At 48.2% G+C, this 20,181-nt stretch overlaps 1 protein-coding gene across 2 annotated transcripts; it reads right to left on the bottom strand.

Annotated features, from left to right (window-relative positions):
- Window positions 1–1,919: 1,919 nt before the first annotated feature.
- Window positions 1,920–4,670, bottom strand: LOC136504558 (root phototropism protein 2-like). Of its 2 annotated transcripts, none has more exons than XM_066499495.1 (3): window positions 4,378–4,670; window positions 4,178–4,259; window positions 1,920–3,890 (listed from the first exon to the last, which is right to left on the bottom strand). In XM_066499495.1, exons 1-3 carry the CDS (start codon window positions 4,653–4,655, stop codon window positions 2,052–2,054), a joined length of 2,199 nt encoding a protein of 732 aa, XP_066355592.1. In that variant the 5' UTR covers window positions 4,656–4,670; the 3' UTR covers window positions 1,920–2,051. The 2 variants fall into 2 exon arrangements, with proteins under 2 accessions (XP_066355592.1, XP_066355593.1); XM_066499496.1 differs by having other exon boundaries at window positions 4,178–4,256.
- Window positions 4,671–20,181: the final 15,511 nt, after the last annotated feature.

Below are 20,181 nucleotides of genomic sequence, written 5' to 3'. Positions count from 1 at the left end.
AGACGAGTAGGATGGATGCAAAGGCCAAAGGGCGTGCCAAATGTTGGCTGGTTTTTAATGGATCTGGTTTCAACATTGTTAGCAAATTTCCCTCTGCTTCATCTTTTTTCTATTAATTGATTAAAATAAAGTCCAAATTACTCCCGTATGTGTCATGATAATAACCCTTTAACCTCGTCTTTTGTTTGATTTACCCTTCCAACTATTCAGATGATTTAATATACCATTTAATAGATTTGTCTTTTTTTCCTGCATGTACAAGTTGAGTTTTAAATAAATTTCTTGGAGTAAGCACACATCATAACTTATGTTAAAAATAAATTACACTTCTTAAACATTTATAATTATGTATCTCTAGAGTCAATTTATTGGTAGATATTCTAAGTTATCAAAGTAATAATAATAAATTCATGGAGCATTTTAAAACATAAGTTATGATGTTCACTATCACCTATTATAGTTCTAACATAAAACTCAACTTGTAGATGGAGAAAAAAAAAAGAAAAAAGGAAAAGCTCCATATTACTTCCTTCATAAAAACGTTGTCGGGATAAACCCCAAACTAATTTGTATTTAATTTACCCCTCCAGATCTTTCGATCAATACAATCTACACCTTAAGGTTTTTCTATTTCTCAGTGAAGTTGAGTTTCAAGTTTAAAGTTTATAGCATGATAGCAAATATCATAAAATATATTAAAAGATACATTATGAATTTTTCATCATGAGTTTTTGCATAATTTCGTATATGTAAACTAATTGATTTTTAGATGCTTAAGCTATACAAACTAAAAATGAAAAATTCATAATGTACTTTTTCTTATAAAAGTTATGTTGTTCCCTATCACCCTACAATTTTTGAACTTATGTTATTTAACAGCTGAACAATGGTATTTTTTTTCTAGGGTGATAGAATAATAGTTAATAAAAAAATTCATTAGTTAATAAAAAATACAGGTACACTTGTTTTTCTATTAGCTATTCATGATTTCATGTCATGATTAAGATAAAATGAAGCCATCTTGGTTGCATCCTCATGCAGTTGAAGGTTTAAAATTGACTTAAAAATTCAAAGGTACAATTAAAATTATCTTTTGATGTCAAATAAAATGAAGAAATAAAATAGTGAAGTATAAAGGTTAAAAATAAACATAGAGAAAATAGGTTATTGTTGTTGGGAGGGTTATTGAGTCTTCACCTTGGAATAAATGGTGTTTCAAAGTTGCAATTGAAACCATCTTTTGATGTAAAAAGTAATAAGAAAACAAAACATTTTTAATATTGAAGTTTTTTTTAAAAAACCACCCGCTATAAGAAAGTGATCAATCTATTCAAATTTGCAAAATACAAGTACTTGGCAATGGGGGAAAAATAAGTACTGTAACTTATTCTCTCTACCTCTCAAATGATGTACATGAGTTGCCATTGTCAATATGATGTCCACTTTACATCAGCTGAAAAGAGATGACTCATTGTCAAATAAGACCATACCTAAGGATTTAAAATATGTACAATGAATTCAAAAGATCAAGCTCCTCGGGTTTGTGGCAAAGGTAATATATGATGCCTAACGTGCCGTTTGGATCTCTAGGGATTCTAAGAATCCGGATAAAAAAATCTCAGAATCCCAAAATCTCTTCCAAACAGCATAGGATTCTAGAGAATTCTTACACACAAACACATAAACCAAAAAAATCCAGAGATTATTTTTACCCAGAATTCGGATTTTATAATCCAATCCAAACACGCCCTAAAGAATTTCTAGATGATTTAACTTGTCCCATGAATTACATGAAAAACAGAAAATTAAGCTCCTCGTGCTTGTGGCAAATAAAGACAAAAGAAAAGATAAATTTGATGACTGATACGAACATGTAATTTTAGTTTTTTTAGCAAGCCACTTCATACTACACACATTCATTTTTCTTTTTGGAAAAGGCACACATTCATATATATTAGTACAATAATAAATTAAAACACACACACAATAATAATGGAACTACAAGCCATGCACACGCTCTCCTAAAAATTGCACAGACCATAGTGTCATGATTAACCTATGGAGGACCTTCTCCTCTTGGGCGTGACCACATGGTGATGGTGCATCGTTTTGCACTGGCCCCCACCGGCGGCGATGCTGCCCGTGTGGTTTGTCGTCCACCCGCCTTTGAACGGGTTCAGCCGGCTCAGCGACCGGGACACCGAGCCCAAGAAGCTCGCTTTCTTCGCCGTCCGGGACGGTGACGACGGCGGCGTCAACCCGATCCCCTTGCTGTGGTGCATCCCTGACATGTAAGCCCGCATCCGTGCCAGCTCCGACCCCAAGAAGGTCGCTTTCTTCGCCGTCCGGGACGGTGACGACCCGCTCCCCTTGCTGTGCTGCATCTCCGACATGTAGGCCCGCATCCGTGCCAGCTCCAACCGCAGCGCCTCGTTCTCCCGCGCCAGCGCCGCGTCCGCCATGGCCTGCGCGCGAGCTCTCCCGGCGGCCGACGACGACTGCGTGTCCGCCACCACGTCGCCCATCGACGTCGCGGCGGCGGCGGCGACGCTGCGGAGCTTGAGCTGGTCGTAGTAGAGCGCGCTGAGCACGGCCTGCAGCGGCAGGCGCTTGTTCTGCGACGCGTGGAGGCGCGCCTGGTACGAGAGCTTGAGCGGGTCCATGACGCTGCAGACCTTCTCCCGCTGGATCTCGTCCAGCGCCGGGTGCGTCTTTAGGTAGATGTCGACGGCGCGGTACAGGCAGTCGTGCGACGGGCGCGCGTCCTTGGGCACGGCCCCGGCCACGCCGACGAACTTGGAGATGGGCAGCGCCTCCTCCGTCGCGATCTCCGCCGCCACCTCGTCCACCGTCCTAGCGACCTTCTCCAGCGCGCCGGCAGTCCCGGCACCGAGCTCCGTCGCCGCCGTCGTCCCGGACATGGACGCCCGGCGGCTCCTCCTCCGCTCGCTCTCCGGCGCCGCCGCCTGCCGCTGCCGCTCGACGAAAGCGGTGACGACGCGTCGCACTGTGTCGGTGTTCCTGACGCGCTCCCCGGCGGCGTCGAGCGCGAAGCCGAGCAGGTCCTCTGCGGTGGCCTGATCTAGCACCGCCGCGACGCGGAGCTCGAGGTCGCGGCACGCCTTGGCGGACGCCTCGGTGGCGACGGCGGCGTGGAGGAGGCGGCAGAGGAACGCCGCCGGGATGCCGGGCCCGTCGGCGGGCGACGGGAGCACGTCGACGACGGACTCGAGCAGGGCGCGCTGGTCCGCGCAGTCCCGCGGCGCCGCGAGGACCTCGGCGAGGACAAGCTCCGCGTAGCTCCCCGCCGCGGCGGCCACCACGGCGGGGTCCGCGCGGCGGCACCGCAGCGCCGTGACGACTCGCCCGAACGAGCGCGGCGACAGCGCCGCCAGCTCCGCCTTCCACCACCCGGGCGGCTGCGACGACGACGAACTGGTCGTCGGGAACAGCGCCTCGCGGCAGACCCCGAGCGCAACGGCGTCCGCGGCGCGGCGCGCGACGCCGAGCTCCTCGGCGGCAGCCCGGAGGAGGTCGTCGTCGGGCGCCTCGCAGGAGCGGAGGACCGCGATGGCGCCGGGCAGCGTGCGGAGCCCCGACCGCGCGAGGAACTCGTCCACGCGCCGGGCTAGGTCCGCCGATGGGTGGCGCATGTCGAGGAACGCCGCGGCGCATCGTAGCGCCGCCGCGTTGGCAGGTGTGATCTCGAAGTTGGCGCCGTAGCAGTACCGCGCGGCTTTCTCGAACGCGTCCGCGCCGCCTGGGAGCGCGGAGAGGTCCAGCTCGACGACGGGGGGCTTGGGGTCGTCGGCGTCGGCGTCGCCCTTGCTGCTGGTGGTCGCCGCCGCGACGGCACGGCGGATGCAGCCGCACTTGGGCACCATCACCGCCTGGGTGCACGTTCAAGCAAAGTCCGTTCACGTCAGTCCATGATCGTTTTTTCTTTGCAGTATTGATAAAAAATTCTTTTAAAAAAAAAATAGGAAAAAGAAGAGGAAGAATCACAGATCAAAACAAAGTTGGATCTTCTAGGTGTAGTGATCTCCTGATCAATCGTTTGATGTTTCTTTTTTTTGTTGAGATGAATCATAAATTCACAGAGATAGAGTAGGTTATGTTTCTCCGCCATGATCGACATCGATCTCCAGGGGATTGGATTGTTTCACCATGACCGTACCTTGTGGAGAGGGAAAATGGAGTCGCCGATGCGGATGATGAGATCGGCAGGGATCTCCATCTCCAGGGACGACACCTTGCTGCTGTAGCCCAACACAAACACACACACACGAGGGTACGATCAGCATCACAGCAAGCTAGCGTTCACCTCAGAATAATTGAAGAAGAGAAGCTATCATGAGATGCATACAGCATACATACCACTGCTGTCTGGTCGTGTCCATGGTGATGGAAGCAGCAGGCACGCGTGACGATGAGGTGCTGTAGCTCGCGGCGGCTTCCGTACAAGGAGGAGCAGGATCAGGGAAGGAGAACAAGTACCAGAGCGGGGGCATGCAGCGGCCCAGTATTCTGCCGAAGCAGTCTTGTGACGAAGCAGTCTTCTGCCGATCCCTCTCATATATAGAGAGATTCCAGTTCCAGTTGTTCACTACTGCTCCTTGCCGGCTCTCGAGCTTTCTGGCCTCTTTGTTTTTCATGGCATTCTTATTTTGGTTAGTACCAGTACCAGAAATGGATTTGGAAAAAGAAAAGATCTGATTGGATACTCGTTTTTTGCATGGCTGGTGTTTTATTGGGTCAACGATTGAGCGGAAAACAAAAACCGCTTGAAAGTTGGGGCTTGGAATGTCGTCGTCGTCGTTTTTCTCGGCAACGAACTCAACTGGTGGACACTGCTTGCTGTGCTGTGGCCCCGGTCTCGTTGCTCTTGGACGAGACGAGCAGACAGGCCTCCGTCTCGACGGCAACATTTCCATGTCTCGACGCGAACTAAAGGCGGCACGCAGCGTTTTTCCGTTTCCAGATTACAGATTTCCTCGGTGCTTCTGCATCTGCCACTACCGGACTCAGGCTCTTTGCCGAGTGCCTGTGACACTCGGCAAATCCCCATATACACTCGGCAAAGGTTTTGCCGAGTGTAACCATCGGCAAAGATCACTCGGCAAAGCCGGTGACGGCAAAGGCCTCTTTGCCGAGTGTCTTTTGTTGGACACTCGGTAAAGGCTTTGTCGAGTGCCCAGCAACCACTCAGCAAAGAAAAGTTGTCTGACGGCGCCAATCGACGGTTACATTTGCTTTGCCGAGCGTCTCACGGGGGCACTCGGCAAAGCCCGCTCTCTTTGCCGAGTGTCACTCGCACTACACTCGGCAAAGGTGGCTGCTTTGCTGAGTGCCTAATTGGTGGCACTCGGCAAAGGCAGGGAGGCTTTGCCGAGTGTCTGACTTGTAGCACTCGGCAAAGAAAGCACGGTGGGCGGGCACGAGCGGGGCAGCACGGGAGAAGGCGCGGCGGCGCGAGGATGACGGGCAGGGCGAGGGGCTACGCTGGCAGCGGCGGTGAGGGAGCGAGGGGACGGGAGTGTGTGTGCATGCGTGTCGGCCGTGCCAGTTAAGTCCTCGGTGAGGCCTTTGCCGAGTGTCCGCGATCAGACACTCGGCAAAGCCGGGATTTTTTTTAAAAAACCATTAAAAATCTTTGCCGAGAGTAAAGTCTATCAGGCACTCAGCAAATACTATACTTTGCCGAGTGCTAACCCTAGGACACTCGGCAAAGATATTTTTTAAAAAAACTTTTCTATTTCCTTTCCCTTTTCCTTAACCGTTTTTTTCAAATTTGTTTCAATACACTTTGAAAATACCTTGTCAAATTCACTCAACAATGCAAATTTGATGCTTCAGCGAAAAATAGACCATGATTTCATGTAGTTATAGCTCAAATTCCATTTATATAATTGCAATTAAAAATTAATAATTATCAAATGGATCCAAAAAATCACTAAAATTTAACACGACATGATCTTTGATGTCTATTGGCTATACAAAAAGTTTCGGAGTCAAACCACAACTCGACCGTTACTTTCACTCCAAATCTTACCAGATCATTCTCAACAATCATGAAACTTTTCGGAGATGTTTTAGTTTGTAAGCAATGTACGTGACAACTTATGCGACACCTTCTCGAATTTTTACCACAGCCTCCACATATGATATCATGACATCTTATCAAATTTCATGATTTTCGGACTTCCTTTGCTTTTTATAGAATTTAAAAACCATTCAACCACACGCTCGGGATCGTGTTTCCGAAATAAGATGTTCGAAACCCCTTATAATCTTATAGGTAAGGCCTCAAACTGGGTTGAATAACATGAATATTAATTTTATACTCATTTTTTCCAAATATTTGAATCACTTGCGGTTCAAATTTAACTTAATTCAAAAAATTGCTTAAAATGCAATTAATTAGTTAAATATAGCAAATAAATTCAAAAATACACCAAACTTAAGCATGGAGTACCACATGTGGCATGTGGAGAGGTGAAAATTTTTGAAGTGCAAGAGTAAAAAAAATTATACTTTGCCGAGTGTCTGCTTTTGACACTCGGCAATTTGTACACTCGGCAAAGAGCTGACGGCGGCAGGCTGGTTTAACGGCGGGCCAAAATTTACCGAGTGTGAGACGTTGACACTCGGCAAAGAAAGTCTTTGCCGAGTGGCATGTCTAAGCACTCGGCAAAGAGAACGTCTTTACCGAGTACTTTCTTTGCCGAGTGGCATGTCTAAGCACTCGGCAAAGAGAACGTCTTTACCGAGTGCTGATCGTGAGCACTCAGCAAAGACAAGCTTTGCCGAGGGTGGTATCTTTGTCGAAGGTTGGAGTTTGGGCACTCGGCAAAAACAGCCTTTATCAAGTGCCCGAGACAAAAAAAAAAAAAAAAAAAAAAAAAAAAAAAAAAAAACTCAGCAAAGTTCTTGGCACTTCCGGTAGTGTGCAAGAACAGCGACGCATTCGCCAATTCCACGCACGCGTCAGCGTACGAAAACGGCGTCTCATCCGAGCACGCGAATAGGTACGAGCAGGGAGCTCGCTTTCAGCAGCAGCACAAGTGTAAGAGGCGCAACTAGCCTGCCGGGGCTTTGGATTATGCGCCGGCCGGTCGGTCTCGGTCTCCGGCGGGGGCCGCGCGCGCGAATGAACGAGCGGCGCACCTTGGTTCCGTCCGGCCCTACGCCGCCGGAGCGGCAGACCTCGACGTATGTACGCCGGCCGGCCACGTCGGAGCGAGCAGGATAACACGCTGGGGGCCCGCGAGAATCCGGATTCCGTATACGAGGGGCCAGTGCCGGCTCGCCACGTCGGAGATATCGAATCTCGGGGTGCAATGAGATAAGCGGGAAAGACTGGCCTGCTTGTTGCTTTGCTTCGTTCAGCTGGAGCTTTCGTCCTCTTTGCCAGCACAAATGGTAGCAGCGCAAAAGATTCGGTCATGGTTTGGGTTTGGGATGATCGATCGAGTTCATCTCTTTTTTGTCCGTCTTTTCTTTGTCTCAAACTTATCCTGGAATCCAACAAACTTGTCCTAGAGCAAGCATGCTTTTCGACCTGGAACGGAAGAGATGGATCAACTTGCACAAAGCAAGCACCCAAACTAGATCAGATTTTTTTTGGGTTCAGTGGAGTACACCGTAGTGGGTGAGATACTGAATCAGATGTCTTGTCATCACGTTTTTTTTTTGGACGAACCACCGCGAGGCCATGACAAATGGTTACCAATTTTTTTTTTCAGTTGGTGCGTTATTGGACTAGTTCATAATATATGGTCATTATATATTATTCCTTTTGTTTGTTTGTTTGTTTTTAACTTTTAATAATTTTGTTTTCTGAAAACTAAAACCCAAAACAACCAAGAGCAAAAGGAAAACCACACCTAAATGACCAGAATATTTTGGTTGGTTTATGTGGAATATTTGTGAATCAGCAGCTCTGGTCCATGGGAAAACATTTATAAAAAAGGCGGCGATACAAAAACAATATCAGATACCCATTGCTTCGCGCTTTTCTCTTTGGCAGAAGCAATGCGGGCAGCGCAAAAGATTGAAAGAGGGATTCGTGATCTAGATCGGGGCATCAAGTCCTCGTCTATTGATCTTTTCTTTTCTGTCTAACTTATTCGGGAGCCTACTTTCCATGCTGAAAACAAAAAGAAAAAGGTCATCTTGCCCGTAGTTTGCCAAATAGATCAGATATTTTGGCCATGCTTTTTTCTTAACCAACAGGAGATTGTGTCAAACAGGGTTCAAAATTACACTAAACTATATATGTTAGCGCACTAACCAAGCGGTTCATACAGTTAGTATGATTATGAAAACTAGAACCTATACTAAGTATTTTTTAACTAGAAAAAGGAAAAACAAACCTAAATATATAACCATTTTTTTTTTGCATTGTTTTGTTTTTGTTCTTTTACTACACCCCGTGAGTCCCTTGATCCATGAAAAATGAGTGGTGCAAATACAATATTACAACATGTTCATCGAGTATGATAGTAACATAAACTAGTAAACCACAGGGGTAGTCAAACAATAAATCATCTTGTGAGGATCCTATATCCATGTGCATGATTATGTATGATTTTGATGCTGATACCATTACTAGGACTAAGATGTGTGCTAAGATTTTTTTTAGATAATGGAACGAGGTTCTTGCCTCTGCCATCCAAAGATGATACACGACTGAGAGACAAAACACAAACCAAAGCCATGTGGCTCAAACTCTCACATCCAAAAGAGGGAAAAAAGCAACAAAGTTCAGCCCAACCTAGGTGAACGACTAACACTTGGAAAAGAACTAAGGCTAAGCTTCAATTCGATTCCGTAAGCACCATCCAAACTTTGCGAAGACCGTCATAATCAATGTCTCCATGTTTTTGCAACCACGCCTTAACAATGGTCGCTCCTCCTCCTTATACAGCAGGGACCACTAGAGGATCCAGTATGTCGCCTAAAAAACTACCTACAAATAAGTATTAGATTTAGCCTTGTTAAATACCATATTATTTCTATTCAACCATAAAGCCCAACAAAGCACATCCGCTCCTAACATAATTTGGTTTCTAAGCTTAAGACATAAGCCATTTGGCCAAGAGACAAACAAATTAGAAAAGCTAGTAGGTGGTTGAATTCCAAAGGTGATATGCACAATATTCCAGACAAAACTTGCAAAGTGGCCATCAAAGAACAAATGTTGGATAGTCTCTACGGAACTACAGAAACAACTCTTGACACTTCCTTGCTAATTTCTTTTTGCTAAGTTGTCTTTGGTAAGAGTGGCACCCTTTTGTAAGTACTAGAGGAAAATTTTAATTTTCAATGGTACCCTCAATTTTTAGAGTGGGCTTTTTCCAAGAGAACAACTCGTCGAATCATTGTCCTATACATGGAATGGACTGTGAATATGCCATTCTTACTAAGTTTCCACCTAAACCTATCCTTCCCATTTGTGAGGTTAACCAGGACTACTTTTTACACCAAGTCAAACCAAGAGGTCAGAAATTCAACCAAGCCTCTCCTAAATGACACATTAAGTGGATCCATAGGATATTTGCCACCGTATCATCTTTCCTCCTTATTAATCTATAAAGGTTGAGATACACCTCTGTAAAAAGGTTTGTCTCATAACCAAATGTCCTCTCAAAATCTGATTTGTGTCCCACTTTGCACTTTGAAAAATCCATATGCTAAAAAATCATCCTTGATCTTCATCAGGACAGCCCAAAAATGAGAGTCTCCTGGCCTGTGTTCACTTGCGTTAGAGATTTGTTAGACATGTCTTTCTTTCTTAGAAGATTTTGCCAAACCTCATACTCATTAATTAATAAACTTATAAACAACCATTAGATCAGGAGACATCTATTTTTAATATCTAGGTTTTGTATGCCCAGTCCACCAAAATCTTTCGGCCTATAGAGAATACTCCTTCTTGCGAGATGATCTTTTTTATGTTTGTCACATTGCCAGAAAAAATGAGAGCGATAGTAATCTAATTTTTGAAGGACTCCTCTAGGGACTTAAAAAAATATAACATGAATATAGACAAACTAGTTAGCACCGAGTTAATCAAGACTAATCTCCCACTAACCGAGAGTAATTTTCCTTTCCAACTACTGAGTTTTTTCTGGAACTTCTCCTCCATGAAGGCAGAATCCGTGTTCGATAATTTCTTATGATTCATAGGTACACCTAGATAACTAAAAGGGAAGCCTCCCAACTATCTTGCACCCAAACAATCTTGCATACTCTTGTTCATAGTCCTTGGCTGCTCCATAACAAAATAGCTCACTTTTGTGAAAATTAATTTTTAGCCCCGATAATTGCTCAAAGGTACTAAGCACTACCTTGAGATCTTTGGCTTGGAGCGTGTCATGATCCACAAACAGAATGGTGTCAGCTGCATATTGGAGAATAGACAATCCATCCTCTACCAGATGAGGGACAACTTCTGTGAATTTTCCATTAGACTTAGCCCAAAAAATCAAGGTTGCTAGCATATCTGCAACAAGGTTAAACAAGATGATATGGGAGACAAGGGATCGCCCTGTTTAATCCTTTCTTAGTTTGGAAGAAATGTCCTACCTCCTCATTTACTTTACCTATCTCCCCTCAATTTGATGAATCCAATTGCACCACACTGGTGAAAAGCCATTCATTCTAAACGTCTATTGTAAAAAGGAGTATTTCACCTTGTCGTAGGCTTTCTCGAAGTCTAGCTTTAAGATCACCCTATCTAACTTTTTCCTGTGCATCTCATGAATGCTTTCATGCAAAATGCCCACTCCTTCCAAAATATTCTAACCCTTCATAAATGTTGATTGTGATGGCTGGATCACCTTTTGAGCCACTAGGACTATTCGGTTACTCATCACTCTTGTAAAAATTTTGGAGTTGACATTTAACACACAAATTGGTTGGAATTGTTGGATTTGTGCAGCGCTTCCTTTTTCTTTGGTAGTAATGTAATTATACCAAAGTTAAGCTGAAGAGGGAAAGGTTACCCGTTTGAAATTATGAAAAGAGAGGCATGAGGTCATTTTTATTAATTCCAAAAAACTTGGTAGAATTCGGTTGGGAACCTGTCGGGTCCTAGAGCTTTATTATACTCCATTTAAAAAATTGCCTCCTTAACCTCCTTTTCTATTTTCGTCATTAAGACGTCATTTTCTAACTTTGAAACTCGTAAAATGTCACTCCTAAAGGACTCTATCATAGAAAAGTTATTACTATCCGGTTCTCTAAAGAGACCTTTATAGTAATTGGTGATGAATTTTTTAAGGTTTTCCTCACCCTAGATTGTTCCTTCCTCTTGCTCTAAACAGAATAGCCTTGTTTTCATATGCTTTCCATTGGCCACTAAATGGAAATACTTAGTGTTACAATCACTAGATAGGAACCTAGTTGTCTTGGCTCTTTGATACCATTTGACTTTTTCCCATAAAAGAAGAGCAAGTCTCTCTTTATAGTAATTTTTAGGATCAATTTCCATACTGCTGAGTGGCTGCAACTCGACTTTTTTATCTAACTCACAAGCTTTTCTAATCAACTCGGCCTTTTTGTTCTTGTATTTTCTGCTAAAATTCTTGGCCCAATCCCTTAAGAATTCTCTAAGCCTTCGAATTTTGTTTTGCCATCTTTGTAGCAGTGTTTCGCCTCTCAATTCCTTTTTCCATACATCAACAACCAATTCATAAAAATCATCCCTTAATAACCAACCAAGTTCAAATTGGAACTACAATTGTTTGTTTCCTTGGGTGCCATTACCGGTATCTAAAAGTAACGGAGTGTGATCTGATATTTCTCTTGTCAACGCTTGTACAGTCACAAGTGGAAAATTATACTCCCATTCCATGCTCACTAAGATCCGGTCAAGCCTTTCATAAGCTGATGTTTCCCTAGAATTGTCCCATGTAAATTGTCTGTTTGGGAGATCAAGTTCCCTTAAATCCAAGCTATTTAATGATAACATTAAACATGAAGGGCCACCAATCTCAAATCTATGGGCTTGTAATGATACTAAAATCTCCACCCAAAAGAGCAGGACCTGTTTCCTTTGCACATGTTTGCACATGCTTGACGATGAGCTGATGTAGCTGATGCATGGTGGCAGCTTCCATAAAAGGACCAGAGCGAGGGGCATGCAGTGACAGGCTACACCCTACAGTACCGAGCTCCTAGCCCGCTGCGCTGTGCGCATGCATGCAAGCAAGCTCTGACGGAGCAATCTTCTGCCGATGCCTCTCATATACTCCTTGCCGGCTCTCCAGCTGTGTGCGGCCTCTCTTTTTTCATGGTATTATTATTTCTGTTAGTACCGGTTGTCGATTGTTAGCTCACAGAATTACCGGCTCAGGTGAGTAAATCATTCACCAGTCTTATTGAGCATCCGCTAGTGTTGTCGAGTACTCACTAGCCGTGCCGACCACGAACAAGCGTTATCCGTCCCCACGCACTATGGCTAGAGCTTGAAGAAGAAGGTAGAACAGAGCATATACACACATACAAGATACCAGCGTTGGCCGAAGCCCTGTATGAGAAATGGCAAATCTAAACTCTCTATATTTAGTTGCTGTGGTAGTCTATTTATACAACTCTATCCATCTAGCCCTACTACAGCGCACATGCTACAATAGTAACTAGATAACACAGCAGGGCTGACTCTGCGCCGGCCTCTGCATGTGGCTACAGTGCTGCAGGTGACTCGTGCGGCGCCTGCACCTGCAGCGGCTATAGTATCATAGCAGAGGGCCTTTTTGGTGCCGCCTTCCCTTATTGTGTTCACACAAGAAAAGCAGTAGTTTATTCTAACAATTCTTTCCCTAAATCTACTGTTATCCCTTGTACCCCATCCATATCGATCATCTCCTTCAGCTTCGTGAGTCGAAGACGTCCGAGCGGCTTGGTGAGGACGTCCGCGAGTTGCCGACTAGTTTTGACGAACTCGATGACGATCTGCCATCCATCGACACAATCCCTGAGGAAGTGGAACTTCACATCGATGTGTTTACTCCGGTCGTGTAGAACCGGATTCTTCGCGAGGGCGATGGTGGGCTGGTTGTCCACCATCAGTGCTGGTGGGTGAGCTTCCACGCCGGTCAGAGCCGACGCAGCCACACAACTTAGCACGCCGCTGTGGCCATCGCTACGTACTCTGCCTCGCACGTAGATAGCGCCACCACCTTCTGTTTCAGCGACAACCATGAAATTGGGGCCGACTTGAGGAAGACGAGCACGCCAGAGGTGCTCCATCGTCCGTCGATGTCCCCCGCCATGTCTGCATCGCTGAACACAGTGAGCTGCAGCCTACTCCCGCGCGGTCTTGGAAAAAATGATCCCTTGATCCACCGTCCCCTTGACGTAGCACAGTAGCCACTTTACCGTAGCCTAGTGATCCTCTCTGGGATCCTCTATGAAGCGACTGACGTAGCTCACGACGAATGCAATATCCGGCCTCATGTGGACTAGGTAGCGCAGACCGCCAACGATGCTCCGGTAGAGTATTGCATCCACCTTCGCCGCGGTGCTAGTGTTCGTCAGCTTCAGCCGCTCCTCCATCGAAGTCACGCATGGCTTGCACTTAGCCATGCCGCTCCGCTCCAACAGCTTGGAGGCATACGTGCTCTGACCGAGCGTGAGTTCCTCCTTCCCCTTTCTCACCTCGATGTCGAGGTAGTAGGAGAGTGCGTCGAGATCGCTCATTCGAAAACGAGCCGCCATCTCGTGCTTGAAGCCGTTGATGTCCTCCGTGCGCGTGCCGGTGACGATTAAGTCATCCACATACACGCCGACGACGAGCTCCTCCTTCCGTCGTCGCCACGTGTAGAGCGCGTGCTTGGTTGCGCACCGCTGAAACCCAAGCTCGCCCAGCATGGCGTCAAGCTTGGCGTTCTATGCTCGTGGGGCCTGTCGCAGCCCGTAGAGCGCCTTGCGCAGTCGGAGCACCCTGTGCTCCTCTCCCTTGACGGTGAAACCTAGAGGTTGCCTGATGAAGACCGTCTCCGCCAGCTCGCCATTGAGGAAGGCCGATTTAACATCCAAGTGATGGACGCGCTAGTCTTTTGCTGCTGCCAAGGCTAGTAGCAAACGGACCGACTCCATGCGCGCTATTGGAGCAAAGACCTCCTCGAAGTCTATGCCCCCGCGCTGAACAAAGCCTCGGGCGACGAGGCACGCCTTGTGCTTGACAATGGCGCCGAGGTCATCCCGCTTGACCTTGTACACCCACTTTAGGTTGATCAAACGGCATCCTGGAGGTGGATCGACGAGCTGCCATGTCTCGTTTTCCTCGATCGCCTTTGTCTCCTCCAGCATCGCCCGTCACCAGTTTTTGTCCCGCTCGGCTAGCGCGAACGTGGGTGGTTCGTCTGCATTAACGAGCAGCAGCTCTGTGTCATTGAGCAGCCAACCAGCCAGTCCTGAGGGTCTTGTGCCGTCGACGATGTCGTCCAGCATGCGAAACCACACCTCCTCACCTTCGTGGAAGGCATCCACGAACTCAGTTATATCACTTGGAGGTGAGGCGAACTCGATCAGCGTTGATGGAATTCCTTGTTCCGCCGGAGTGCTCGGTACAGTACCTGAAGTGCTCGGCACCCCAGGTTTAGTGCTCAGCACTACTTCTGGACAGCTCGTCATAACTCCTATAGTGTTCGGCCACACTGTAGGAGTGCCCAGCCTCAGTCTTGGAGTGGTCGGCACCACTGCAAGACGTCTTGGCTCCGCCACGGGAGTGCTCGGCACCCGTCCTGGAGTGGTCGCCACTAATGCAGAACCTCCTGGCACCACTCCTGGTATGCTCGGCATCCCTCCCGAAGTGCTCGGCACTGCCCCAGGAGTGCTCGACGCTCCTCTCCAGAGTGCTCGGCACCTCTTTCCCAGCGTCTCCACCACCGTGGATGACCAAGTGCTCAACGACGAAGGTGCTGGTGAAGCTGCCAGCTTCCCCCGTGCTCAGACTGCTCCAGTCCCAAGCCGCCTCCTCGTCGAACATGACATCGCGTGAGACAAGCACATTGTCTCCACATGGGTCATAGAGCCGGTACGCCTTGGTACCCTCTGCGTAGCCTAGGAACACCATGGTTGTGCTCATGTCCTCCAGCTTGGTGAGGTTCGGCTTTGTTTTCCTGACGTGGCTGATACAGCCGAATGTCCGGAGGAAGGACACGCTCGGCTTGTGCCCATACCAAGCTTCGAACGACGTCTTGCCTGTCAGGGCCTTGGTCGGAGAGCGGTTGAGGATGAACACCGCCATGGTCATCGCCTCTCCCTAGAACCTTGCCGACATTCCTTTGGCCTTCATCATGGATCGGGCCATGCCGACCACCGTCTGATTCCTCCTCTCCACCATGCATTCTGTTGTGGCGAGTACAACGCGGTGTGGTGTCGCTCCACACCCTGATCCACGTAGTACGCAGCAAACTCCACCGAAGTGAATTCGCCGCCACGATCAGTCCTCAGCACACAGAGCTTCTTGCCGCTCTCGGCTTCCACGCGCATCTTGAACTTCTTGATCGCCGTCGCCGCTTCGTCCTTGCTTGTCAGGAGTTGCAGCCACATGTAGTGACTACAATCATCCACGAGCAGGAGGAAGTACCGCTGACCACCATTTGTAGCTAGCGTGATCGGCCCACAGAAGTCGCCGTGGACGAGCTCGAGAGCGTCCTTCGCACAATACTTGGCCGCCTTTGGGAAAGGTAGCCTCCTCTGCTTCCCGACTAGGCATCTGTCACACAGCTCGCCTCCGTGCTTAATGTGGGGTAGCCCTCGGACCATCTTCTCTAGCCGACCAAGCACGTCGAAGCTGAGATGTCCGAACCGGGCATGCCACATCCGCGGTTCCATGAAGTGCCTTGCCGCTAGGCACACTGGCTGCTCTACCTTCAGGTCGAATAGGTACAATCGGTTAAGGGACCTCTTCACCTTGGCGAGAAGTCACTGCTCCCGATCCCTAATCCTAAGATCTCCATCCTTGATTCGTACCTTGCTGCCGCGCTCATCTAGCTGACCAATGCTGATGATACTGGAACGCAGCTGCGGGATGTAGTATACATCCGTTAGCGCACAGTGCTCCCTGTTTTGGCACCTGAAGATAATGGTGCCGCGCCCTTGGATAGCCACCCTTGAGCCGTCACCAAACTTCACCGTACCGGTAACATTATCGTCGAGATCGGAGAAGGATGCCTTGGAGCCCGTCATGTGGTTGCTGGCACCAGAGTCTAGATATCATCGCTACTCCTGGTCGGTGCCCACACGTCCGAGGTGAACTTGGGCGCGTGGTTCATCGAGGTTGATAGTCTTCAGGGCCTTCCTAGGTCCTTCTACCGTCGTCGCCTCTTCCCTCTCCTTGGCCTCGATATCGTGCAGTGCACAGAACGTCGCCATTAGGATAGTGGCCTCATCCTCATCATCAGCTTGCGCCAGATGAGCCTCAGCCTTCTTCTCCTGCTTGCGATTTGGGCACTCCCGTGCCCAATGGCCCATCTTCCCGCAGCGTCAATAGGCGTTGGGGTCGACCTGCTTCTTCTCCGAAGAAGCCTTGCCACGGCGCTTGCCATCACTACCGTGGCTGGAGGAGGCTGCCTTCCTAGAGTTCCTCCGAGCAGCCCACTCCTCTTCCGTCAGTAGCAGTTTGCCACTGTCCTTCGTTGCTGTCGCCTGCTCTAGGCGCTCGTCCACCGCCCGCAGATGGTCTGTCACATCCTCAATGGTGAGGGTGGATAAGTCCAGCATCGTCTCTATGGAGAGAGCGATCCGGATGTACTTTGCCGGCACGGAGTGGAGGTACTTGGAGACCGTTTCCTCTTCGTCGATGGTGACGCCATGGCTCTTTAGCTTGCTGATGAGCGTTTGCAAGCGGAGGGAGAAGTCCTCCACTGTTTCACCATCCTTAAACTTGAGGTTGGCGCACTCTTGCTTCAGAAGCTGGGCCGTCGCCTTCTTTGCGCGGTTGGAACCGACGCGCATTGCCGTAATAGCCTCCCACGCCTCCTTAGCCGAGCTCTTTGCCCCCAACGGCTTCCTGTACTCCATCGGTACAGCAGCGAGGATAGCCTTCAACGCTGACATATCATCTTTCTCATTGTCGGTGCTCTTGTCAACAGCATTCCAGAGCCGTCGGGCTCTGAGCTTGACCTTTATGGTCATCGACCACTCTCCATAGTTGGTGCGAGTCAGCGTCAGCCAACTGGTGCTGCTGACCTCTCGCGCCGTGTGAACAACGACCTCCGGTCGTGGCTAGGCAGTCACAGCAGTGCCACTACTGTCGCCCATCTCCGAACCGCCCGTCATCGCTAGCGGTTAGTCTAGCGACAACGCTTGTACGACTCTGATACCACTTGTTAGCCCACAGGATCATCGGCTCAGGTGAGTGAACCACTCACTAGTCTTGCGGAGCACCCGCTAGTGTTGCCGAGCACCCACTAGCCGTGCCGACCACGAACAAGCGTTGTCCGTCCCCACGCACTATGGCCAGAGCTTAAAGAAGAAGGGAGAATAGAGCATACACACAATACAAGACATCAGCGTTGGCCGAAGTCCTGTATGGGAGATGGCAAATCTGAACTCTCTTTACTGAGTTGGCGTGGTAGTCTATTTATACAACTCTATCCATTTAGTCCTAGTACAGCGCACATGCTGTAATAGTAACTAGATAACACAGCAGAGCTGACTCTGCGTCGGCCTCTGCATATGGCTATGGTGCTGCAGGTGAGCCGTGCGGTGCCTACACCTGCAACGGCTACAGTATCATAGCAGTGGGCCTTTTTTACGGCGTATTTTCTTATTGTATTCATACAAGAAAAATAGTAGTTTATTCTAACATCGATCTATGGTAAAAAGACGATGAGCAGTATTTCTGATTGGATTGGAACACGGCGGTTTTTGCATGGCTGGTGTTTATTGGATCAACGAGCTGAGTGAGCGGAGACCGAAAATCGTCCTCGTCCTCAGTTGTTGGCTTCATTATATTTCTCCGCAACGAACTCAAACTAGTGGCCAGTGGTCAGTGGCCAATGCTTGCTGTGGCTCGGTCTGCTTGCTCTTGGACGAGACGAGCAGACAGCCTCCGTCTCGACGGCAACATTTCCATGTCTGCTTGTTCGCGTCGTTCAGTACTCTATATATATAGAGAGAGAGACACGCCTACTAGGCAGTACGTAGCGTACCTTATTATCCTACTATACGGCTACCACAAGTCTACCAACCTTCTGAAAGCTGTTGTCAATGTCAGCTCGCGACGATAGAATGAAAAGTGAAAACCCCGCCGTCTCATCTATCCGACAACAACCTGAGTAGGTACGAGCACGAGCTCGCTTTCAGTCTCAGCGGCAGCACAAGAGTACGTACGAGGCGCAACTAGCCCTACCGTGCTTTGGATTACGCGCGCCGGTCGGTCTCCGGCGGCCGCACGCGCGAATGGACAAGCGTAGCAGCTTGGTTCCGGGCGGCCCTACGCCGCCGGAGCGGACCTCGACGTACGCCGGCGACTATTCCGTCCCCGGTCGAGACCCGTGGACTCCGACCAGCCACGTCGGAGGATAACGATGGGGCCCGCAAGAATCCGGACTCCGTATACGAGGGACCAGTGCCGGGTCGCCACGTCGGAGATACGGCATCTCGGGGATAAGCGGGAAAGATTTTACCATTCTGACCTGCTTGCTACGGTCGTTCAGGTGCAGCTGGAGCTTTCCTCTTAGCCTGCAGGAATGGTAGCATCGCCAAAGATTCATGCATGGTTTTTGAGAAATCCGTCGGTTCTCTTTTCTACTCGTCTTTTCTTTGTTTCAAGCTTATCCTGGAGCTAGCATACTTTTCGTACTGGAACCAGTAAGGATCAATCAACCTGCACAAAGCAAGCACACAAACTAGATCAGATTTTTCTTTTCTCTCTCTTTGCTTTTGATACAGTGGAGTGCACCATAGTAAGATCAGATGTCTTGTCATCACGTATTTGGTTGCACCATAGTAAGATCAGATGTCTTGTCATCACGTATTTGGTTTTTTTTTTATAGTGCTAGCGCTCCGGACGTCCAGACGGACACCCGCACCTGCATTCTGCCTACACTCCACGGGCACGCCCCTGCCCGCGCTGGCGTTTCGCATGCCCACACGTGGCCCATGCCGCCCGGATGTCATCCACGCCGTCAGACCGCATGCGGGGCCGCTGGAGTCCCCTTTGCTTCTCACGCGCATTGTAACATGTGCAACATCTGATCTACTTTTTTCACATCCAGATGAAACACTTGCAACATATATCTGAAATAGTTTAAACACTTGCAACATACGTTTGAAACACTTGCAAAACACCTAAAAACACTTGAAAGCCATTGTAAGCATATACAACATCCAGATGAAACACTTGCTACATATGTGTGAAACATATGCAATATCCACATAAACACACTTGCAACTTGCGTCTGCAAAAACAGATGAAATATTTAGAACAGACGTTTGCAACATACGTGTATGGCTATTGCAATATATGCAACATCTCAATCTACTTTTGCAACATTCATACAAAACACTTGCAACATACGTCCGAATTAAACAGCTTAAACACTTGCAACATACGTCTGAAACGTACACTTGCATAACACCTGAAAAGCACTTAAAAGCCACTGCAAGCATATACAACATCCAGACGAAACACTTGCAACATATGTGTGAAACATATGCAACATCAAAATAAACACACTTGTAACTTACGTCTAAAAAACAGATGAAACATTTGGAACAGCTACTTGCAACATAAGTTATAGCCATTGCAACATATGCAACATCTCGATCTACTTTTGCAACATCCATATGAAACATTTGCAACATACCTATGAAACACCTGAACACTTGGAACATACGCTTGCAACATGTTAGGGGCGACACTCTAGTAGGCGGCGACCACCATGTCAGGCACGCTGAGGAACTCGATGACCGCCTTGATGGGCAGATCGGGGCTAATAGGGGGCATAGCGAAGAGCACCATGCACTTGGCCACCACGAGCTTCTTTCGTTGGGCGCACCGACACGCGAGGAGCCTCGTGGCGGGCGTGAAGTACGGCACGGCCACGATGCCTTCATCATCTCTAGCCACAGGAGGAGGTTATGAGGAGAACGTCGAGGGCAGGGGCGGGAGGCGCGACTCTAGCGGCGGAGCCTAGCGTCGTGGGGCGGGGAAGGGCC

Source organism: Miscanthus floridulus, chromosome 14 (genome assembly GCF_019320115.1).
Source record: "Miscanthus floridulus cultivar M001 chromosome 14, ASM1932011v1, whole genome shotgun sequence".
Lineage (NCBI taxonomy): Eukaryota > Viridiplantae > Streptophyta > Magnoliopsida > Poales > Poaceae > Miscanthus > Miscanthus floridulus.
This window is presented reverse-complemented; position numbering and strand designations above follow the sequence as displayed.